General features: G+C 27.7%; 1 protein-coding gene and 1 long non-coding RNA gene across 2 annotated transcripts; one reads left to right on the top strand and one right to left on the bottom strand.

The window, feature by feature from the left end:
- The first annotated feature begins 10979 nt into the window (after window positions 1-10979).
- cib (thymosin beta cib) lies at window positions 10980-20873 on the top strand. The gene is made up of 4 exons (XM_065507164.1): window positions 10980-11134; window positions 19400-19536; window positions 19631-19744; window positions 20350-20873. The coding sequence occupies exons 2-4, from the start codon at window positions 19407-19409 to the stop codon at window positions 20487-20489; spliced, it is 384 nt and encodes a 127-aa protein (XP_065363236.1). The 5' UTR covers window positions 10980-11134; window positions 19400-19406; the 3' UTR covers window positions 20490-20873.
- LOC135958103 (uncharacterized) lies at window positions 15785-16280 on the bottom strand. The gene is made up of 3 exons (XR_010576449.1): window positions 16180-16280; window positions 15998-16026; window positions 15785-15918 (listed from the first exon to the last, which is right to left on the bottom strand). It is a non-coding gene; the product is annotated as an uncharacterized LOC135958103 (long non-coding RNA).
- Window positions 20874-21249: the final 376 nt, after the last annotated feature.

Raw genomic sequence — 21249 nt, 5'->3', positions numbered from 1 at the left:
TCTCCATTACAGGGGAACATTGTATTTGGGAGGGTAACGATTTTTCAAAGCATTTGTAAATCAAATTCATGTACATAAATCTTGAAAACCATTTTGAGATAAACAGGTTCTGGTTCTACAGCAAAATTGTTTTGATAACGATTATTCTGAACGCCATAAAATTGCACTCCAGTAAAATGTTTGACAGTCCTGTATGTCTGAAATACATATTACGATAATAAAATATGTTTCCCCCCAAGACCTTATCAAAGAATGAATCTGACAATAGTTTAAAGAAACACATTCTGTCCCTTTGTCTCTTGTAAGTTATAATCAGGGAAACCAAAATATGCAAATGCATATTTTTTCTGGTGAAGATATTTATATGTTTCAGAACTATTTAAGAATTTTGGCATCGATTTGTTAGTGCATATTTTACCCTTAAATGCATTTTTTTGCATATATTTGTTTTAAGAGCATATATATGTCATATTATTGGCTTTTTAGAGCATATTTTACTAGCATATTTTGGCTTTATCAAAAACTAATTTTGTCTTACTTATATTTCGCTGTTGTGTTACTTGTGTTGTTTAAAATTCAAAATTGAAAAATAGATTGCTTTTTTAATATAAAATAAGCACTATTTTAATAATAGCGCCATCTAAATATCAAATTTTAGTTCTAATTCAAACTTAACCGTTCTAAGTGTTAAAGAAATATTGTCTTTTAAATGTGCTCCTATAATATCAGTTGATGTCGAAAGAACATTTTCTATGTATACAAATGTTTTCAGATCCAATAGACAACGATTTTTATTTGAAAATTTTCTTAATTGAAGAAGTGTCTTCATATTTATATAAAATATCATTAAAAAATACCTCTCGAGGCCTTTTCATAACATAAGTTCCTATTGTTTCTATGTTGTATTTATTTTTTGTTATACTTGTTTTAGTTCTTTTTATTTTTGTTTATTTTATGTTAGTTTACCTTTTTAGAAATGAATTGTATTGGTTTTTTTAAATAAAAGTATATTTTTTTGGTTAAAAATTATGTAAAAGTTTGTTTTTTTAAGAGCTTATTTTAAAGTTTTTACTGCTTATTTAAAGCGCTTAAAACGCTTTTTTAGAGCATATTTCTGGTTTCCCTGGTTATAATTTAATAATTAACATATGTCATGTTAATGATAACGTTTGAATGTTAACTCCGGAGTTAAAATAATCTACACTCTGGAGTAGAATTTGTATTTTTATAAATTAAATTTAGCGGGTTTTGAAACAAAAAGTTACCATCACTACAATTAATTATTTTCACTTTCGTCATCCTGATTGTACCGACTACTTTTTCATCTTCACAAAAAGATAATTTTTTTTAAAACAGAGTTGCTATTGTTAGTGGACTTCCTGTAATTAATTGGAATACCTTATTGGAAAGGAAAGAATATACGAGGAGTGATGTAACGGAAATAAAGATATTTTAATTTCAAAATTAATTTTTAAATTAATATACAGTAGACGCTTCCTAATTAGAACCGCTTTGTTTTTGAGGCAATTCTAATTTCTGGACGTTTTTTTTTCCAATAAAAAATAAAAAAATTGACTAAATTTACTTCCAAAAACTATAATAAAACACTTTTAAATTTTTTTAATTCAATTTTATTTGATAAAACAAGAAAACAAAACGTAACAATTTAGTCCATTACATTAAATGTATTTTCATAAATTAAATTAAAAAACATAACAATTCAGTCCAAAAAATTAATTTATTTTATATATGTATTTAAAAAAAATTAAATAATAAAGATAAAAGTTATTGGAGGGATTGCTTGCACAATGGCCAAATTTACAACTGATCTTTGTTTGACACATAATCAGTAATATTTACCAATGGAACTAATTTATGTGATCCATCAGAGTTTGCACCAAGTAGTATTGAAATTCTGTCTTTTTGAATTTTATGTCCAGGGCCGTTTTTTTCAAAAGCATAGACATATTTTCTGCCTGGTTGGCAACGAAAAAATAATCCGGTTTCGTCGTCATTATATATTTGTGATTCCATTAACCCCATCTCAGCGACCTTTGTACGATACCGATGAATAAAAAGAGTGACTGAAGCAACATCACTGGAAAGAATCTCGCCACAAATTTTTAAAAAACGGATGCCGTGTCGTTTCTTAAATTTGGTAAACCATCCATCACTTGCACGGAATGCATTTTCATCTTAATCGGTATTTAAATATTTGTTTAGCTTTCTGTTTAAGTATGGGCCCAGTCAGTGAACACTTTTGTTCTCGTTGATTTAAAAAAGTGCAAAGATTTATTGCTTGCCTTCTGATATGTGTTGGAAACAGCATTTAATATTGCTGTTCTATATGATTTGAGGTAGCTGATTGAAGGTGTTGTCACATTAAAATCTAGGGCTAACCGGTTCCCTTGAACGCCTTTGACAAGCTTTTCTAATATTTTGACTTTAGTTTCCAATGGTAAAGTGTTTTTTACGTTTATTTGACACTTCTAATGATAAGTTTCACTTTTTAATAGAGACTGCCAAAATATGTACACGCGTATCAAATTTCGCAAATAAACTAGCCACAAGTATACATAAATGCGACAAAAAAATCAACAAATAGGGAGAAAACATATATAATTTGGTGATTCCCCTTTTTAATTTTACAATGTTCAAACAGAATAAAAATAAATAGGAGATTTCTTACGTTCAAATAACAAAAAAAAACGCTCTGAAATTAGAATTTTAAATTCGAATTTCAGAGCGTTTAATGTATTGCAAACACTGATTCTAATTTCTGGAAGTTCGAATTACTGAAAGCTCTAATTTGTGAGCGTCTACTGTACATACTTATTAAACATTTAAATGTATGTATTATGTATTTCAAACATTATTGTAATTAAAGAAATCATTTTATCGAAAATTATGTCAAACAAATTTTCATGACAAATTTCATATACATATGTAATATGATAATCATAAAAATAAACGATTTCTGGTACTTATAAATGGACTCTATCTGAAATAAATAAAATCATTCAAGTAAGATTTAGATTATGAAACAATTCTAAAAATTTTAACTGTAATATTAGCATAACATAAATGTACTGTATAGTTGTAATTAATTTAATTAATCGCTGTTGGCGTAGGCGTTTTACGCCATCGACGGTTTCGTACTAGATTAATGATAAACCTGTTTCATTAATCTATTACGAAACTTTAAATTTATTACGGAACTAAAAAACAAATAAAGAAATTGTATATGCCGAATAAAATTTTTTCAAAGAGTAGTAACCATGATATAAAAAAATACAAGGTAGTTTCATTTTCTATTTATGTCAATTAAGCATTTGACAATAAAGGGGCTACCATATTCATTAAACATAATCCGATTTTTGCCTTTATTGAAGTATAGTTACAAAGAATAACAAGAAGGGAAGCCTCTCATTTTTTCTACAACAACAACTTCTCTCTCTTCTCACATACAAGTAGTATGTAAAATTTACATTGTAAATTCAACACACTTGAGAGAGAGATTTAACTTCAAAACTTTTTCTTGAAAATTGCATAAAATTGCAATTCTAACACACACTTTCACCATCACATAATATTTTTATTATTTTTTTCCACACATCATAACCAAAACGTGTATATTTTCTACAAACGAAAAAAAATATTTTTTAATTTTTTTGACATTAATTTTTTGGGGGTTGAAATAAAAACTAAAATAAACACATTTGTAAAATTTCGTATTGGAAATTAATAAAAAAAAATTAAATAAACTTAATTTTTGCAGAAATTATGGAATAAAAAGCGGAAAAATCTATTTATAAAACCTCTCCAGATCAAATATCATTCAAATAATTTGAGAATTGTTTGAAATTTTGTAATAACATTTTGTTATAATTTTTAAGGTCGCTTTTTTACAGCTCTGTGTGTTTGAGGAGTGTGGTGAAAGTGGTTTGAAAACCAATACATATAAATAAAATGATACCAATACATTCTTATAGTTAGGTTTTTTTTGACAACCGACTTAGGTTTTTTTTGACAGCGTTTCACTTCTTGTTATTATTCTTTGTATAGTTACTTCAAATATAAATAAAATAAAAAAATATTTTATTCAAAATATTATTGCTCGTTTATCCAAGGCATTGAGCAGCAACACATTTCTGGCCAAGGCTTTCAATTCCTGAGTATAGTTAGCATAAGGATTTAGTTTATGCTGGATTGCCGGCACATACCTCTTGCACCTCCACGAATAAGAGAACAATTTTACGAATGTACAACCGTTTGTGTAATCTCTTAATAAGATTTGAGAGACAATTTCATTGGGATAACTGTCAGATACTTGGTATGATGAATAATACAGTGGAATATTTGACGATATTAAACTATATCATTCAACAGCTCTGTTGTGGTTTTATCTTCTTATCCGCCACTAAAGATTCTAAAATAAACTACAAAGTCTCCGGCAATGCCATGGAATTGTGCCTTTACGCCGCGCTTTATCTCAATAAACTCGCACAGCCCTGCACACTATCAGCTTTTTCACGCTCTATAGTTGTCAATATAAACTCCAGGAACTTGCTATAATCACGAACATCCCGAGCAATAAATGACAAACGGCATAATTGGTAACACGTTCTTCATAGCGTCTCTCGTCCAGCAAGGGTGGTATACAATTGAAGACAAAGCCTATATTACGTTTCAAGTAAGGCTTAAGAACCATAAATATATAAGCGAAACACACTAAAAGTCCACTCCAATTGGTTAGTATCGTGACTATTGAGCAAACATATTAATCTATCCAGGACACGTTGAAAATAGGGATAAAAGTCTTCTCTCAAATCTCTAGCCAACACATAAAGCAGTTAGTAAAGACTGCAGTAACACGTTTGTAGCACAGACTAGTTTCATAAAAGAAAGTCGACCACAACATCCTTTTGATGCAACAATTGGGGCAAAAAAAATTGGTTTACTTCTGTTTAGGTTTTGATTTACTTATTAAAAGAGTAAATCCAAAAAATTATACATTTTACCGAGATTTTAATTATTAATTTTTAATTTTCATCCCATATTATTTTCAATTTCAATGAAAAGTTCAAAATACATACTATCTCTGGCAACAACAAAATACATACTAGTCAATGTATTTTGTTTTTGTATCAAACATATGATTTGTTGTATTTTTGTTTAACAAATCTGAGTGTCTCGTCTCTATGTATAATTCTCTATGATTTGAAATGTAATATAATGTCACCAATTTCATATTATTTTTATTTATTTTTAACTTTATTAATCATGTAAATAAGACATAAGCGTTACCGTTACATTTTAACCTTTTTGAATCGGTAACCAACTTTGTTCTTGACTCCTAATGTCGCTACTTTGTATGTAATTTGGATTAGAGTGGGACAAAAATGCAACAAGCGGTTGTCAAAATGTTTGGGCTTGTTTGAAAAGAAAGAAAGGCAGAAAAGATAAACCTTTGCAAATGGACAAGATTAACAATAAACTTCACCAGAGGATGGTTAAAATAATCTCATATCGTGCTTGTGCGAGAACCTAAAACCGAGCTTTTGGGTCACAGTGGGGGAAATAAAAAAGTGCATATAAATATGTAACTTCTAAACCGATAATCCGATTCAAATGTACTCCCGAAATTGGACTTTATCGGTCATAAATGTTTAATTTATATAGGTATCTACACAAGTTTCGCTCCAAATAAGTTTTATATACATATATCGAATTCATGTCACCAAATTTTATTATGAAAGTCAGAATCAAACTGCCCAGTGAAAAAGTGTGAATGTATTTAGTTTTTTAACAGTTATTTGTTATTCCGAATATTATACATGTACAAATAAACTATTTGCTATGGTTAAATCTAAAGTAATTAATCTAACAAGTTAGAATTTCCCACTTCGTTAGATAATTCTGAAACATTCTTGAAGGATGTATTAACATCCGCAGCTTTCAGAACCATAAAAACATATCTTTAGTTCCAGGATATTAGGATAAAACATTTTATTCAACATTTTTAATTATGTGAATACTATGTATGAAATGTACGAATGTATTAGGATCATTTATTTTTATTGTTATTTGCTTTTTACTAAGTATAGTTTATATCTCAGGATTTTTATTACTATGTAATAAATACATATTTATATTTTGGCCTAAAATGGCTAAAATCGTTAAGTTTTAAATTGCATTTAAATATAATTTAATTCTTTTAGAATTGTATAATAATTTGTATACAGAAAAAACTATTTCCTAAACAGTTTCAATTCAAATATTTGTCACATATAGAAATGGTTTCAATTATTTCATAATTGAATTAACTATTCATGTGATCAAAAAATAAAAATAATTGGGCTAATATTAACCCAGATATGCCGACGGCCTGAGCTTGATCATTTTAAAAGTACTTTTATATTATTTTGGAAGCAAATGAGAAATAAAAAACATTCCAAAAATTTTTTAAAAATTTTTTGAAAAAAACAACAACAAAACTAAAACGCAATAATGAAACCAGTGTTGCCAAAACTTTAAGACCATATCTCACCAGATTGCACTAAAATAACTCCAGAAACCACTAAATCTTAAAATAAAACCATTGATTAAAACCGCTAAATTTTTATTTAACGATTTATGAAGCTAAACTGCTTTAAAAACAAAAATAATTAAATTTTAAATTAAAATGTGTGCCAAAAACGTTATATACTAAAATTAATTACGATCAATCCATTAGAAATTATCATATTGAGTATATTACTGAGGTACTAATTAAATTTAAAAACTTTCTTGAGACTTCATAATCGTATCACACAAAAAATTCTATAGGTTATATTGCCTAAAAATATAGTATAAATTTAACTAAGAGCAAGGGTAGAATGGCATTTACAAAGTTATTTAGTAAATATGCCTAACATTTTTGTTAAACTTTCTTATAAACTTTTCAAAATTACAAATGATAGCAAAGCTAATTTATACTTTTATTTTTGGTAAATTATCTATGTAATAAAATATCTGTTTAGTTAAATTAACTATTTTTTCTATGCTATTACTACTAATGACAATGAAATTGATTTTTTATTTAATTTATCTTTATTTATTGATAAAATGAAAACTTAATGGAGTAAAACATTACAAATAAAATTTATTTTGGAAACAATTAATATCTAACCTTATGAATGTAAATGTTACTATGTGGAATGTTTTCTATCTTTTGATCTTTTCCAGTACTAGTCAGATTTAAAGGTTTTGTTTTATTAATAATAAACTTAAGAACCAATTGTTATAGTATCACTATTTTTGATTGAAACCTGCAATCTGAGATAGAGATGGACATTCCACATACTAACATTCAAATTCTTATTATTCTTAGGTCCATTATTACAACTTGCCTTTATAGTTAAAGTTAACTTTAAGGGTACATTTTTCTATTACTTAAAATTACCTTTAACTATAAAGGCAAGTTGTAATAATGGGCCTTAATAATACCAAATAATTAACTAAACACCATTAACAGAACCGGTACTTCTGGGAGATAACTTGCCATGTAGGTAGATTTGTCGAGAGTTGAGCTTGTTTCGTAGGATCTCGCGTTTGTAAATTTATTTGAGTTTTTGAACGCCTTTGCTGTAATTGTTGTTGGGCCACTGCTGAAGTTGAAGGTCTATCAACAACGTGAATAGCACTTTTACTTCATTCTATACATGACGCGTGTCTCCACGCGTTTGATTATATTGCTAAAAATATAATTTATTTAAATTTTCATATTTTTAAATTTAATTTAATATATATATACAATTAAATAATCAAAAAAACTTCGTACAAATAAATTCGAAGATGTTACTAATTCCAAAAGTTATATTAACATAGTTTTTAGGTAAAGTGTATTGTTTGAATTACCTATTGGCATAGATAATAAAACTTAGTTTTTCATTTTCATATAAAAAGAAATTAACTATGCAAGCTTAGTTAATATAGCCTCGATTATTTTTTTGTGTGTAGCAGCACTTTTCGTGGCGACAAAGGCAATTTTTAATAAAAATTAATTTGATTAAATTAAAATACATATATTTTGCAAACAAGTTCTTAAGATTGATTTTACAATATTAAGCTGACTAAAAACTTGCTCCACTTCCGCATTTGACCATGGCAAATAATTTGCAAAGTAAAGTCAGCTAGTTCTTTGAAAATATTATTTTCTGCGGAATCCTGATACTGCAAAAGCTTAAACCAAAACGATGTAATATTTGAAAGATTTGTACAACTAATATTACTGAAAATTGTCTGGACAACATCCAAATTGTTCCAAATATGGAATAACATCGTTTTCTATTAAAATACATTATTTATTGAAAAACTATCTATTTTTGACAAAATGTTTCGTTTAAGTAAATACAAGATATAAACAAGTAAGAGTGCTATATTCGGCTGTGCCGAATCTTAAATACCCTTCACCAAATTATACTTCAAAATTTTAAATATTTTTAGGTAAACAAAATTTAATTTTTTTCCAGTTGTTTTTTGAATTTTTTGGAAAAAAAAAATTTTTCGATTATTTTTTTTTTTTTTTAAATTAAAATTTTTTTTTTTTAAATTTAAAATTTTTTTTTTTAAATTTAAATTTTTTTTTTTTTTAAATTTTAAATTTTTTTTTTTTTTAAATTTTAAAAATTTTTTTTTTGTTTTTTATTTTTTTTTTTTTTTTTAAAAAAAATCTGGTTCAAAATTTTTTTTCCCGATTTTGACCCATTATAGGTCCAACTTTCTATGGTCTTATATACGTCGTTGCAAATGTCTTTGAAATATCTATCATTAGATATCCATATTGTCTATATTAATGTCTTAGTAATCCAGATATAGGTAAAAAAATAGGTCAAAAATCGAGGTTGTCTTGGTTTTTTCCTCATATCTCAGCCATTTGTGGACCGATTTTGCTGATTTTAAATAGCAAAATTCTCGAAAGCATGTCTGACAGAATTATTGAAGATTTGGATCCCGAAGATATCTGGGGTCTTCAGAAAATTGATTTCAACAGACAGACAGACAGACGGACATGGCTTAATCGACTCCGCTATCTATAAGGATCCAGAATATATATACTTTATAGGGTCGGAAATGAAAAATGTAGAAATTACAAACGGAATGACAAACTTATATATACCCTTCTCACGAAGCTGAAGGGTATAAAAAGAGCTAAAAACCTCCAACTGAAAATATTTTGCAGATTGAAAAACCACTTAGCGGTTTTTTCAGAAAAATACCCGCTAACGACGAAAAAATACCTCCAGATCTAGCTGGAAAACCACCGTTTTGGCAACACTGAATGAAACATTCATTCATATAACCATAGAGAATTATACATAGAGACGAGACACTCCGATTTGTCAAACAAAAATACAACAAATCATATGTTTGATACAACAACAAAATACATTGACTAGCATGTATTTTGTTGTTGCAAGAGATAGGTTTTTGACAACAGACTTAGGTTTTTGACAATTACGTCTCGTCTCTATGTTACCCTATGTATATAACATTTAAGCTACTCTTCATAAATAAAAATTCCAAAAAAATATAGTAGCGGTATTCACAATAGTTGTGTTCGCGTACTTGATAATTTGTACAAATTATCACTGGATGTTACGGGATTCCGTTCGTTTACTTTTAAAAACTTGTAACGAGAGAGCAAGAGAGTGTTAAAAGTGACAGTTCGAAGATAGAGAACATGATATTTTTTACTGGACATTTTTTGTCCAGTAAAAAATATCAACATAAAAATACGTTTAAAACATATGGTTGCGAATGCAAACAAAACTAAAAAGTTGAAAATGAATACAATTTACAAGTTTTGCAAAGAAAAGAAGTCAAATAGTACAAAACAAATGTTTTAAATTGATTTACAATATAATACAACTCATTTTTACAAATTGTTGTTCGCGTACTTTTTTTTGGTACTTTTCAGATTGAGAGTCATTTATTTTTACTCTCTAAAATAAAGTTACTGGATATTTTTTAGTGGAAAGTACGCGAACACACCTATGGTAGAGTATTTGGCCTGGCAATGTAGTAAAAGAGCACAATATGAAAAAAATAAAAACAAAATAGTATTTTGTTTTGAAAATACATTAGAAATAGATAGAAATGTTTGTCAATAAATAGTTTTTCTGCTTTTTTACTAGGCCAAGTACTCTACATTGTGAATAGCGCTAGTATTTATTCACTTGTAAATGTACAAAATTTTACTTTCCGTACAAACGAGATATGTCCATAATGACTGAATATGGGCATTATGAAAATATCACAAATTAAAAATTCATGTACAGTCGGCATATCTGGATTAATATCTATGTATATTAAAAAATACCCCATCACTAATTTCGGTAGCACATACATATTTTTTTAATTGTACTTTTCTTTTGAACGAAAAATATGCGTTTTTTAGTTCGAAATTCAAAAGTTGATAACGTTGGCAATGACTAGCGAGTCCATACAAACCCTCCCACCATTATGAATGTTTTGCATTTTAGGTAAGAAAATTATAAATTTAGTTTTTACTATTTGTTTGGTGTATTTATTTGTTTTTATTAACATATAGTCCGTTAAAATACAACCATGTTTATATTCCAATTGGAATTAGTCAATACCATCCACAAGTAATGTTTTGTTTGAAAATGTGGATGCGTGTTTTTAAAGCAGAGAATCAACTTTCTAATCCTGGAAATGGTTGGAATGGCAGACAAATTCTTTTGTTTAAATGCCAATTATCCAAACCAGAATTATGGGGACCCAAAAATAATTTTAAATTGTTTTCGATATATTTAATAATATGTGCTTTTTTAGTGCTTTATTTATAGTGAGTTTGAAGATGATGGACGGCACATTTGGCATCACTGTTTTGTGCCAATTAGAGCAACCATGTTTATTTTGAAATACAACACTGTGTATCTACTAATAATTAATATGGTAACCATTTTTAACTAAAAGTTAAGTTAAGCGACAGAGTAAATTTTAAAGTTCCAGTATTAAGTCGTGAGTAATCCTTCGAATAGGAGTGGTCGTTTGCGCTGAAACACTAAAAACAGTATACAATATTTTTTTATCTGTATTTGCAATACATATATATTTTTTAAAAAAGGTAAGTCTGAAAATACATACCTTTTTTTAAAATTCATAAATATATCTAAGCAGATGACTCAATGTAACAGTCTTTTCGATATCAAGAATTTAAAGTATAATTGAATTTAATTAGATGCATTTCTGGGTATTTAACATTTTTTAAACGCCGGCAATTTTACATAGTAGTTGTGTGAACAAATGAGTGAGTGATGTCTGCACAAAAAGTTGGCAAAAGAAAAAAGAAAGAAAAAAACGTCCAAATGTTGTATATACAGAAGAGAAATGTTAAATATGCCCAATATGAATACAAGTATGTATACATTTCCAACTGGTTTCTTTTACACTTACATATTTTTCTATTCTTTTGCCATTTTTTTTTGTTGTTTGCCTATTCTGTTATATTTATTATTGTGGTATGTTGAGGAGTTAATGGTGATGATGTTAAAAGAAACAGAAGTATGTAGTTTAAGATAGATAATGTTGTTGATGATGAAGACGGTTTGCTTTAATTTCAATTGGAGAAATTTCGAGCTGTTGTAGTTAGATACATAGATAGATGTTTTGAAGACAATACAGCGTACAAATTCCAATTTGCACAGTTATAACGTTTGTTTCTATTGCTGTTACTTCGTTGTTTTTTTCATCTTAATTTTTTGTTTTAATATAGACATGATCATGACATTTATTAAATGCAGTTTACGTTTTAAAAGAGAAGAGATACATACAAACTTGAATTTTGCAGACCAGACAGAAAGAAGCAAAGTGGGTTGTTTGGTTGTGCAGTTACCAGACACAGATAAATAAAATAGACAGGGTCACTAGATAAAACTGAGGGCGTATAAATGAATTTATATTGCACCAGGAATTTAATGTTTAACTTTAACACCTGTTTATATAAATTCGATTTTCAGCCGCTAGGCGTGGCTTTTAAGAGATTGCAGGGTATTAAATACATAAAATACCTTATAAATGGAAAAATTCTTTAAACAAAGACTGGTGCAAATTACTGTGAATCATCAGCAGTTATGTAGTACTTTATCGCACCAAGTCAATATTGCAATCGAGTATTTTCTGTTGTCCCACCTAAGCGATAAAAGTATTCGATTTATTAATCAATGTTCTTTGTGTATTTATGTTTGTAATTGAAATAATTGTATAGGTATAATTAAATGCACTGGGGAGCATTAAAAAAAGTTTTAATTGTTGGAAGTTTTATTGTGCATTTCTAAAAATAGCAAGTCTAAGTTGTAAAATAAAATTATTTTCAAAAATATCCGATCTCTGTGTTTAATAAATGTCATATTGATATGTATTTAAACATCTCTGAAAAGGGTGCGCAAAATGCTTTAATTTCGATTCTTAAATTTATAATTTTGCGCTAATTTCAAAGATATGATTTTAAGAAATCAAAATTATAACACATTTGTTTCAATAGTACTTTCAACGAGTTTTATTACATATATTTTTTTAACTGCCGGGCTTCATTTTAAAAACTTGTATGTAAAACAAACAAAATACATTAAAATTTAACAAATTAAATTATTTTTAGTTTTAAAAAAAACATTTTTTATTTATCCCTTTATTGACCTCTACGATAATTGTAATTTTGCCAATTTGGGAAATTGTGAAGATTTTTTTAATGAACTTTTTCTTTTTGTTTTTATACCTACCTATTGCAAATTAATTTACTTTCCCTCCACCACCTACTCATTTCATTCAATTGTATGCGTCAATTGTTATATATTTAGTAGTTAGTAATTAATTTTAGTTTGATTGTGATTTTCTAATTGCGGTCACTTTTTAAAAATAGATTAATATTAATACTGTGTTTTTTTTAGTTAAAACGATATCACCCTATCAAATATAACAAAGATAATTTAAAAAAATAATAAATAATAAGAATATACCTACCAAAGTATCTAATTTGTAAACATGTACTTGTGTATGTGCCTTATTTTATATAAGTTTAGTACGCCTGCAATTAAAAATTTCGATAAAACAATCTAGAAAAAACATCGATGGTTATAAGTTGACAATTTAAAGAAAACTTCTATACCTATCAAACTAGCCTTATCTGACATCCTTATTTCAGATTAAAATTAATTTAAGCCGAGTCTATTGTGAATTAAATGTTAAAATTGTATCAAAGTGCATTAATTTTAATATAGGTATGTACTTTTCAATGTCAACATTTAAAATTGTTCAAGAATTGCTGCTACCTTTTTGGTTGCAACTCTCAAAAGAGCAGTTTAGCTCAGAGCTACTCAGTTATTTGCAGGAGATAGTTTTTAGGTTGTTTATCCAATATATTCATCGGTTACCCGTAGCTTAAACTTTAAGGGTGAGTTTTTCACTTGAATATCAAATGCCATCTAATTATCAGATTAGTTAATCTAAAAATAAATGTAATCTAACGTTAACACACCTTGATGTTTTTGTTATATTTTAAACTTCGTATGAAAATGACACATTTTGTTATCAAAACAGTGAGTAATTTATGAAAAAGGCAAATAAAACTGAAGTTGAAAATAAATTTGAAAATTTTCGAAAGCTGAAATTAAAACAAAAAATCTATTCAAATAATGTATTATCAAGCCCATTTAAACAATGGGCTTGACGTACTAATAAATAAAATTAGAAAAGTAATAATAAAAAAACATCGAAACGATTTTTTACATTATAGAATTTATATGATATAAAACCTTGTCGCGATATTTTCCTGATCCTGGGCTTCTTGTGATAAACTTTTATCGAATATAAATGGTATAATGTAATAAAAAGTTTGATTTTCATCTTTTCATCTTTTATTCTCTTCTTTTTAGAAGCTGAAATTGAAAATACAAACAAAAATTCGTTCAACATTTTTAAGTTCGGATTTGGAAAATGTAAGAAATTATTTTTTAAGAATCATAAAATTGAGAACATTTTATAGGAGTATATTTTCCTACTTTATCTAAAAGATATTAGATTCACTATTTTTGTAAAACTTTGAAAACGAATTTGTATATATAGGAATACATATGTATATGTATGTAAATAGCTATTTGCATTACAATTAAATTTCATGGAAATTAATTTTATAGCAAATTTACAAATTCAACTTTCTATTCTTTTGAAACCATTTGATAAACTTTTGGAAAACAAACAATGCTGATAATGAATTGAAACATATTTATTTAAAATTTTAACAATAATCAGAATAAGAGAATGAATGCCATTTAAAAAGAAAACAAACAAAAAAACGGCAAATTCGCATTTATCGTTTTTTTTTGTTTTTTTTTTTTGTAAAGATTATTTGCAACAGTTGTGGTGTATTTATTTGAATATTTCTTAATACAAAATACATTTCACCCTCTCTTACATACATACACGAGTACATATGAATGTAGTATATAGACGAGTAAATACATATGTATGTACATATATTTGTATCTAAATATCTACATATGTACATGATTATATACAACTTATTCTTTATATGTACATATATTTTATTGTTTACTAAAATATTTTAAAATTCAATGCAAGTCTGCATTACATATTTTATTTTTAACTGCTTTCAATGTAGTTGTTGTTGTTGGTTCTAGAATGTTAATGTTGTTGCTGTTTCTATTTCCGAAATGCGTAATGCTCATTTGGCGTTGGTGGTGGTGGCGGCAAAATAAATAAAAAGCAACATTAAAAGCGCATATGTTTATTATGCCGGCTATACATATGTATGTATATAACTAAATATATTTTATATATTTGTACACATATACAGTGTTGTAAAAAATAACAGGGACAACCACTTCCTTCTAAGAGAAATGTTCGAAATAACAATAACTTTTTATGAGTCTTTAAAAGTACTTACAATTTTACTGTATTCGTCACCAACTAGTCCAATAATAGGAAACAATATAGGTATATGAAGATGGACTAAAAGGTCAGATTCGAAAAATATTAGCTATTCTGTATGAACAAAAATATATACAAGTTTGGTACATACATATTTCCAAACATACAAAATAATAATAATTTCCAATGATTAGATAAATCTAAGAATAATTGTTTGAATCTGACGAAAATCGTATCTAATGCCAAAGAAATTTTAACCAAACTCATCAAAAACTGACATTAAAATATTTTGGTATTAATTCAATTTTCTAAATTGAAAGTAAAATGATCACTACAATTTATTTAGTCATCATAAAATGCTTTCATTTGCATAGGATGTAATTTTGTAAAAGTGGTCGTTTTTGCAACACAGCTATTCCATTCATTGCGCTAACTTTGTGAATTCATGGATTAAACTGAACAAAATCTTCAAATGACTCCATTAGAATAAACCAAAAAATTCAATTGAATACAAAAAATCCCTAAAATAAACATGAATTGCGGAAAAAACTTTGTTACTTGGACCTCCAATCACACGAGATTTGTGAGATCTGTGAATCGGAGATATCAGAAGCTTATATTGTAATAATGATAGTGACTTTGACCTCGGATAGGAAAATAATAAATAAATTTAAAGTTATTTAAATAAAAATATATAAAATTTCTATTCGAGCAACATTTTTTTTAGAACATTTGATACTTACTGTTAAGTTGATGAATTTAATGAACTTATTTCTATTTGTTCCTATAATTTTTTCCAACACTGTATGTATTTCTTTTTTTTTCATTTCTAAAATCATTTATTATGCTAAGGAGGGTTTGGTTTTACAGAGACTCTGGCTGGCATATCCGTTTTTAATTTTTAAAAATAATTTTTTTTCTCTCTTTATGTTTTGGCTGTTCCTTACACTTTATTTTATAAATGTACTGAAAAATAATCAAGTGATTCATTAAACTAAATGTACATACATACATATATACATTATGAATAAAATACATTACATACATACACACTACTTTTGGTTTATTCTTCCCCTTTGTTCATTATTAATACGAGCAAAATAAAATCAAACAGACGGACATGTCCAAAAATGAAGTAAAGAAACAAAAACCAAAAAAAAAACGGTTTAGTTTCATATACACACAAGAAAATGTCATGAATCATACTACATCCATGCATGTAAGTACCACCACTAGCAGCAGCACCACCACGACCACCACCACTTGACGTGGTCGATGTCGTTTTAGCGTAACAGCAACCATAAGCTGAGCGATGATTAAGAAAGTATGAAACATCGAAGTTTCATTATTTGTTTTGCGTTTTTTTTTAGTATCCATACATACTTTCTTTTCTTTGTTTCAAGTGGTTTCTTTTCTTACTTAACCACCTACTCCTCCTTCCTCGTATCTCTCATATATTTTTCATTTGAAGTTGGTTTTTTTTCGTATGTTAGATGATCATTTTTTATATGTACATACATATATACTTTTTTTGTTCAGTCTGTGTTCATTGGATACATCAAATTCCATAAAAATAAATATTTATTTATTACGGTAAAAATAAACTGATTTCTAAATATTTATTGCCTTTAATAAATCACATAAATTATTACTGTGTGACAATGACTAAAATTTCATTATTTAATTCTTATACCTACGATTAAAAATAATATTCTAACCGGAAGGAAGTTTGTAAAATAAAATATAAAAATTCTTATCAGAAAATCGCAGAGCATTTATTGTCTAACCGTTAAATTTTAAATTTAAATAAATCATAAGTTTACTACTTATTTATGCTTAATAAAAAATTTACTGTTCCTTTAATCTTGGATTGTTGATAACGCCCTTGGCGTTCATTTGAATTTTTTTTTTGTTCAAATTTTAATGTTATTTTTTTTGTATTTTCTTAATAAATATCTCAAAAGTTTAATTAACGTCCAGGATTTTTTTTCAGTATTTTCCCCAAAGATAGACTTTCTAAAATAACATACTCATACATACACATCTGCTCAAAATAATAGATACACCAAAATTTATTTTTTAAAAACGAAAAAAAATAATGGTATATTGTAAAATTATAAAAAAAATTCAGTCGATTTTTATTTATAGTTAAAAGTAGAGTAAAAAACAAAAACAAAATATTTCATAATTAATAATAAATATTATAAAGTAAATTAAATTTCTTAAATTTCGAAAAATTTGGTGCTCATAATAATAGATACATTTTTAAAAATTCTTATTAAACAAAAGCTAATAAATTTTATCTTAAAAAAATTAGTTTATTATTAAAGTAAAGCTAGTATCCAGTATATCCACCTTTGTTTTGTAAAACTTTCTCCACTCTTCTGGGCATACTGGATATCAAGTTCTGACACTTCTCCAATGGAATCTCGTACCATATTTTTTGCGTTTTCTCCCATAAATCGTCTATATTTTTGAAAACTTCCTTCGAAAGCCTTATCTTTAATTCACTCCACAAGTTTTCTATTGGGTTTAAATCAGCTTAAAACAGGTACGTTATTCTCCAAGAACCAGTTTTTAACTAATCTTGAACTATGTTTTGGGTCGTTGTCCTGCTGGAATGTCCATATTAATGGCATATTTTCCGATGCATATGGAAGCATTACGTTTTCCAATATGTCTCTATACCCACTAGCATTCATGGTATCTTCTATTCGGAATATCGGAAGCAACCCCAAACCATTATGTTTCCCCCGCCATGTTTTACCGTCTTTTTTGTAAATTTAACGTGGAATTCTTTTCCTTTTGGTCGGCGTACATTTCTTTGGCAGTCGTTTCCAAACAAATTTATTTTTGTTTCGTCGCTCCATAAAATATTTCTCCATTTTTTTTTCGCCTTCACACCCGGACCATTGTAAGTGCTCTTTAGCAAATTCTAATCTTGTCTTGATATTTTTTTGGCGCATTAGTGGCACTTTTCTGGCAATTCTTCCCGGCAATTTAGCTTGTAAAAGACGACGACTAACTGTTTGTGGACTGATTTCGTTACATAGCTCCGCAGAAATAGCTTTCGATGATATGAAAGGGTATTTTTTAACCATAAGGACGATCCGCCTATCTGTTTCTGGACTGGTTTTCTTTGGTCTACCGCGAGTTTCTCTTTTTTGTTTTTTAGATAAAGCATTTTGGACAAAATGTAAAGATCTTCCTATGCTCTTTGCTATTTCCCGTAATGATTTTCCTTGATTTCTCATCGTTTGAACAATTTTTTTCTCATCTTCGGTACAATGATGATTTCGTCCCATTTTCTTCAAAAGAGTCCTATTTTTTATAAAATTGTTGCTAAAATTTAAATTATACTTACTGTTTCACGTAAATAGGAACAAAAAATTGCACAAAAAAAAAATTGTATATAAACAAATTACAAATTACTGATGTGTATCTATTTTTATGAGCAAATAATTTTTTGTAATTCAAATAAATTCGTTTTTAAAAATCAACATGAAAGCAAATAGTTGCCAGATTTTTGACTGACATGACATTGCCAGATAGAAATTTTAATAATATGATGTATTCTTAACGCTTGCGAGGAAATTTTCAATGTTACCGCCATTTAAATTTTTTCCAATTAGGTGTATCTATTATTTTGAGCAGATGTGTATATGTTTCTCGTATATGAACAAATACGTAGTTGTTGTTGTTGTTGTAGCAGCAGTGTTTGCTGAGTTGACAGCCCTTGGCCGAGTGAACTCGGGTCATTCCGGTGCGTAGAACCGGCTGTCGTGGGAATGAACAAATACCTAGTAAACTGGTGTTATTTGACCAAAAAGTGTTTTGCTACCTTAGAAATTTTACCTTTGATAGGGGATGTTGTTTTGTTATTAGTGAAAATTTTCTAGGATTTAAATAATTAAAATGTTGTTCTCGTAACTACAACACTAGTCGTCGCTTGACCATCTTAAAGAACATAAGCTCCTGACCTTTGAAACAGTGGGACAAGAGTGTTATGATTAAAGGAGGTATCGCAACATAAAATTATTTTTTTTATTGGAACGCAATGTATTTTACTTATAGAAATTTTATTAAAGAAAAGTATTTTTAAAATGTTACTCCGAAGACCAGGACATTCCAAATTAGTCCCATTTTTTACATAAATTTCAAATATCGAAAATTTCTCTAATAGCAAAGTTGCTTATAGCCAAGGTCTCCCCCAATTTTGCTTTTAATAAATTTACACATTACTGAATAAAATTAGGCTAAATACAACAAATATTGGTATTTCACAAAAACAATTAGGTTTTAACAAATTAAATGTGCGTATATTACTTAGAGTTGTTTTTTAATAGAATTTATTAAAAAACAACTCTAAATAGAGTTATTTTAAATAAGTAATGACACTCATATTAATACAATTGTTGATTATTTATTTATTTTTTTTCATTTTCAGTTAAAAAATGGCATCACCTGCTTTAAAAGATCTTCCAAAAGTTGCTGAAACTCTTAAAAGCCAACTCGAAACCTTCAATCCTGATAAATTGAAGAATGCCAATACTCAGGAAAAAATTATTTTGCCAACAGCAGAAGGTAAGAAAATAAATTCTATATTATATTGTATGTAAATACAAACATATTACATGATTTGCTATAATTGCATCAATTAAATAATGAATTTTTGTAGATGTTGCCGCAGAAAAAACTCAAAAATCTCTTTTTGCTGGCATCGAAGGTTTTAATCCATCCAATTTAAAACATACTGAAACTCAGGAAAAGAATCCATTGCCAGACAAAGAAGGTAAATACCAATAAATTCTATGGAACAGTAGGCATATACATATATGAATGAATATAAATTCATAATACATAATGTCATTATGTGCCAATTATTGAGGTATTCCAATATTCGGTATTGACCTCAAATCTATTAATAAAACGCATGTATGTATATGATTGTGCTCAGTATTATTCATACTTGCTCAATACAAGTAATGGAGAAACAGATTCTATCTATGACTAACTAATAATAATGATAATGGTCGTAATATTGAGGTGATTTTACCTTATAAAGTATAAATTTGTGTGTTGTACTCGTTCGTATCTTGCTGTAAATCAATCTTCCTAATACGGCATTTACAATTTTGTTTATTACATACATGATCGGCATATACATACATACACAGATAGATGCAGTTGAATGTTTGTTTTATTTAGCTTTTAATGCCTTTTATAGTAATGTATTTCAACGACATCTCCTATATGTACGAGTATAAAACATTCAACAAAAAATGCACATATTGACACATGTTTTCTAAAAGTTAACAATGAATTTTTATTAGAAATCAATCCTCGAACTCTAAGTATAATGTTTGTTTTTGTTTTTTTTTTTTAATTTTTTGTTAGCCATCGAAAAGGAGAAGGAGAAAAATAATTTCATAGCTGGCATTGAAAATTTTGATTCGAAAAAATTGAAACATACTGAGACATGCGAAAAGAATCCATTGCCAACCAAAGAGGTAATCGAGGAGGAAAAAAGAGGTTAAAGAAAGTCATGCAAACATGCAGCATATAATACTACATTAAATCATAAACACATAATAATTATAATGAAAAATTAAAAAATTAAATCTACAAAAACATCATCATCAACTACAAATACAGCAACAACAACAAGAAAAAAAATCGAAATATGCCGCAGCCGGTGCTGTGGTAATCTCAGCAGCCGTACCAGTAGCAATTGCAAGCGCATATTGCATACACTCTGCTGGTTGACGTATTTTTTTTTACTCATTCCTAATATCTAATATTACTGAAAGAAGACATACTTTACTTTGTAAAAGCATTTATAATTTTGCGTACATAAATATTTATATATCGAAGAAAAAAATAAGAAAAGAAATAACATTTTCATACGAAATTTTATAAAACTGTTAACTGTGTTTGATTTAATGGGGTGGTGGTCATCGACACTACAGACATTTTCGTTATGGATATTTTAATTTAATAGAATATATGAATTTTGATGCTTTATATTTTTTAAAAACAATTAGAACATTTAGGTAGATCATGCAAATTCAGGGTGTGCTAAAAACTATTACTTTATTATTAATTTTAATCAACAACAAATTAAAATTTGTGCAAATAGTACACAATTTTTACAGATTTATATGGGGCATTCATGTCAAGTGAACCAACTTTTGAAATCGATGTCTTCCGATCGGGATTAAATTTGCACCAAGGTTAGTTATATTGGATAGTAATTTAGACAATATTTCAATCGGTACAGAGGGTGTCAAAATTTGA

This window comes from Calliphora vicina, chromosome 4, assembly GCF_958450345.1.
Source record: "Calliphora vicina chromosome 4, idCalVici1.1, whole genome shotgun sequence".
NCBI lineage: Eukaryota > Metazoa > Arthropoda > Insecta > Diptera > Calliphoridae > Calliphora > Calliphora vicina.
Note: the sequence above shows the minus strand (reverse complement) of the source record. Positions and strands in the feature narration are given on the sequence as shown.

Bases quoted from the DNA above. Each gene is read 5' to 3' on its own strand.
- cib (XM_065507164.1), top strand. From the start codon at position 19,407: ATGGCATCACCTGCTTTAAAAGATCTTCCAAAAGTTGCTGAAACTCTT. The intron at 19,537-19,630 runs GTAAGAAAATAA...GAATTTTTGTAG, and splicing joins TATTTTGCCAACAGCAGAAG to ATGTTGCCGCAGAAAAAACT. The intron at 19,745-20,349 runs GTAAATACCAAT...ATTTTTTGTTAG, and splicing joins TCCATTGCCAGACAAAGAAG to CCATCGAAAAGGAGAAGGAG.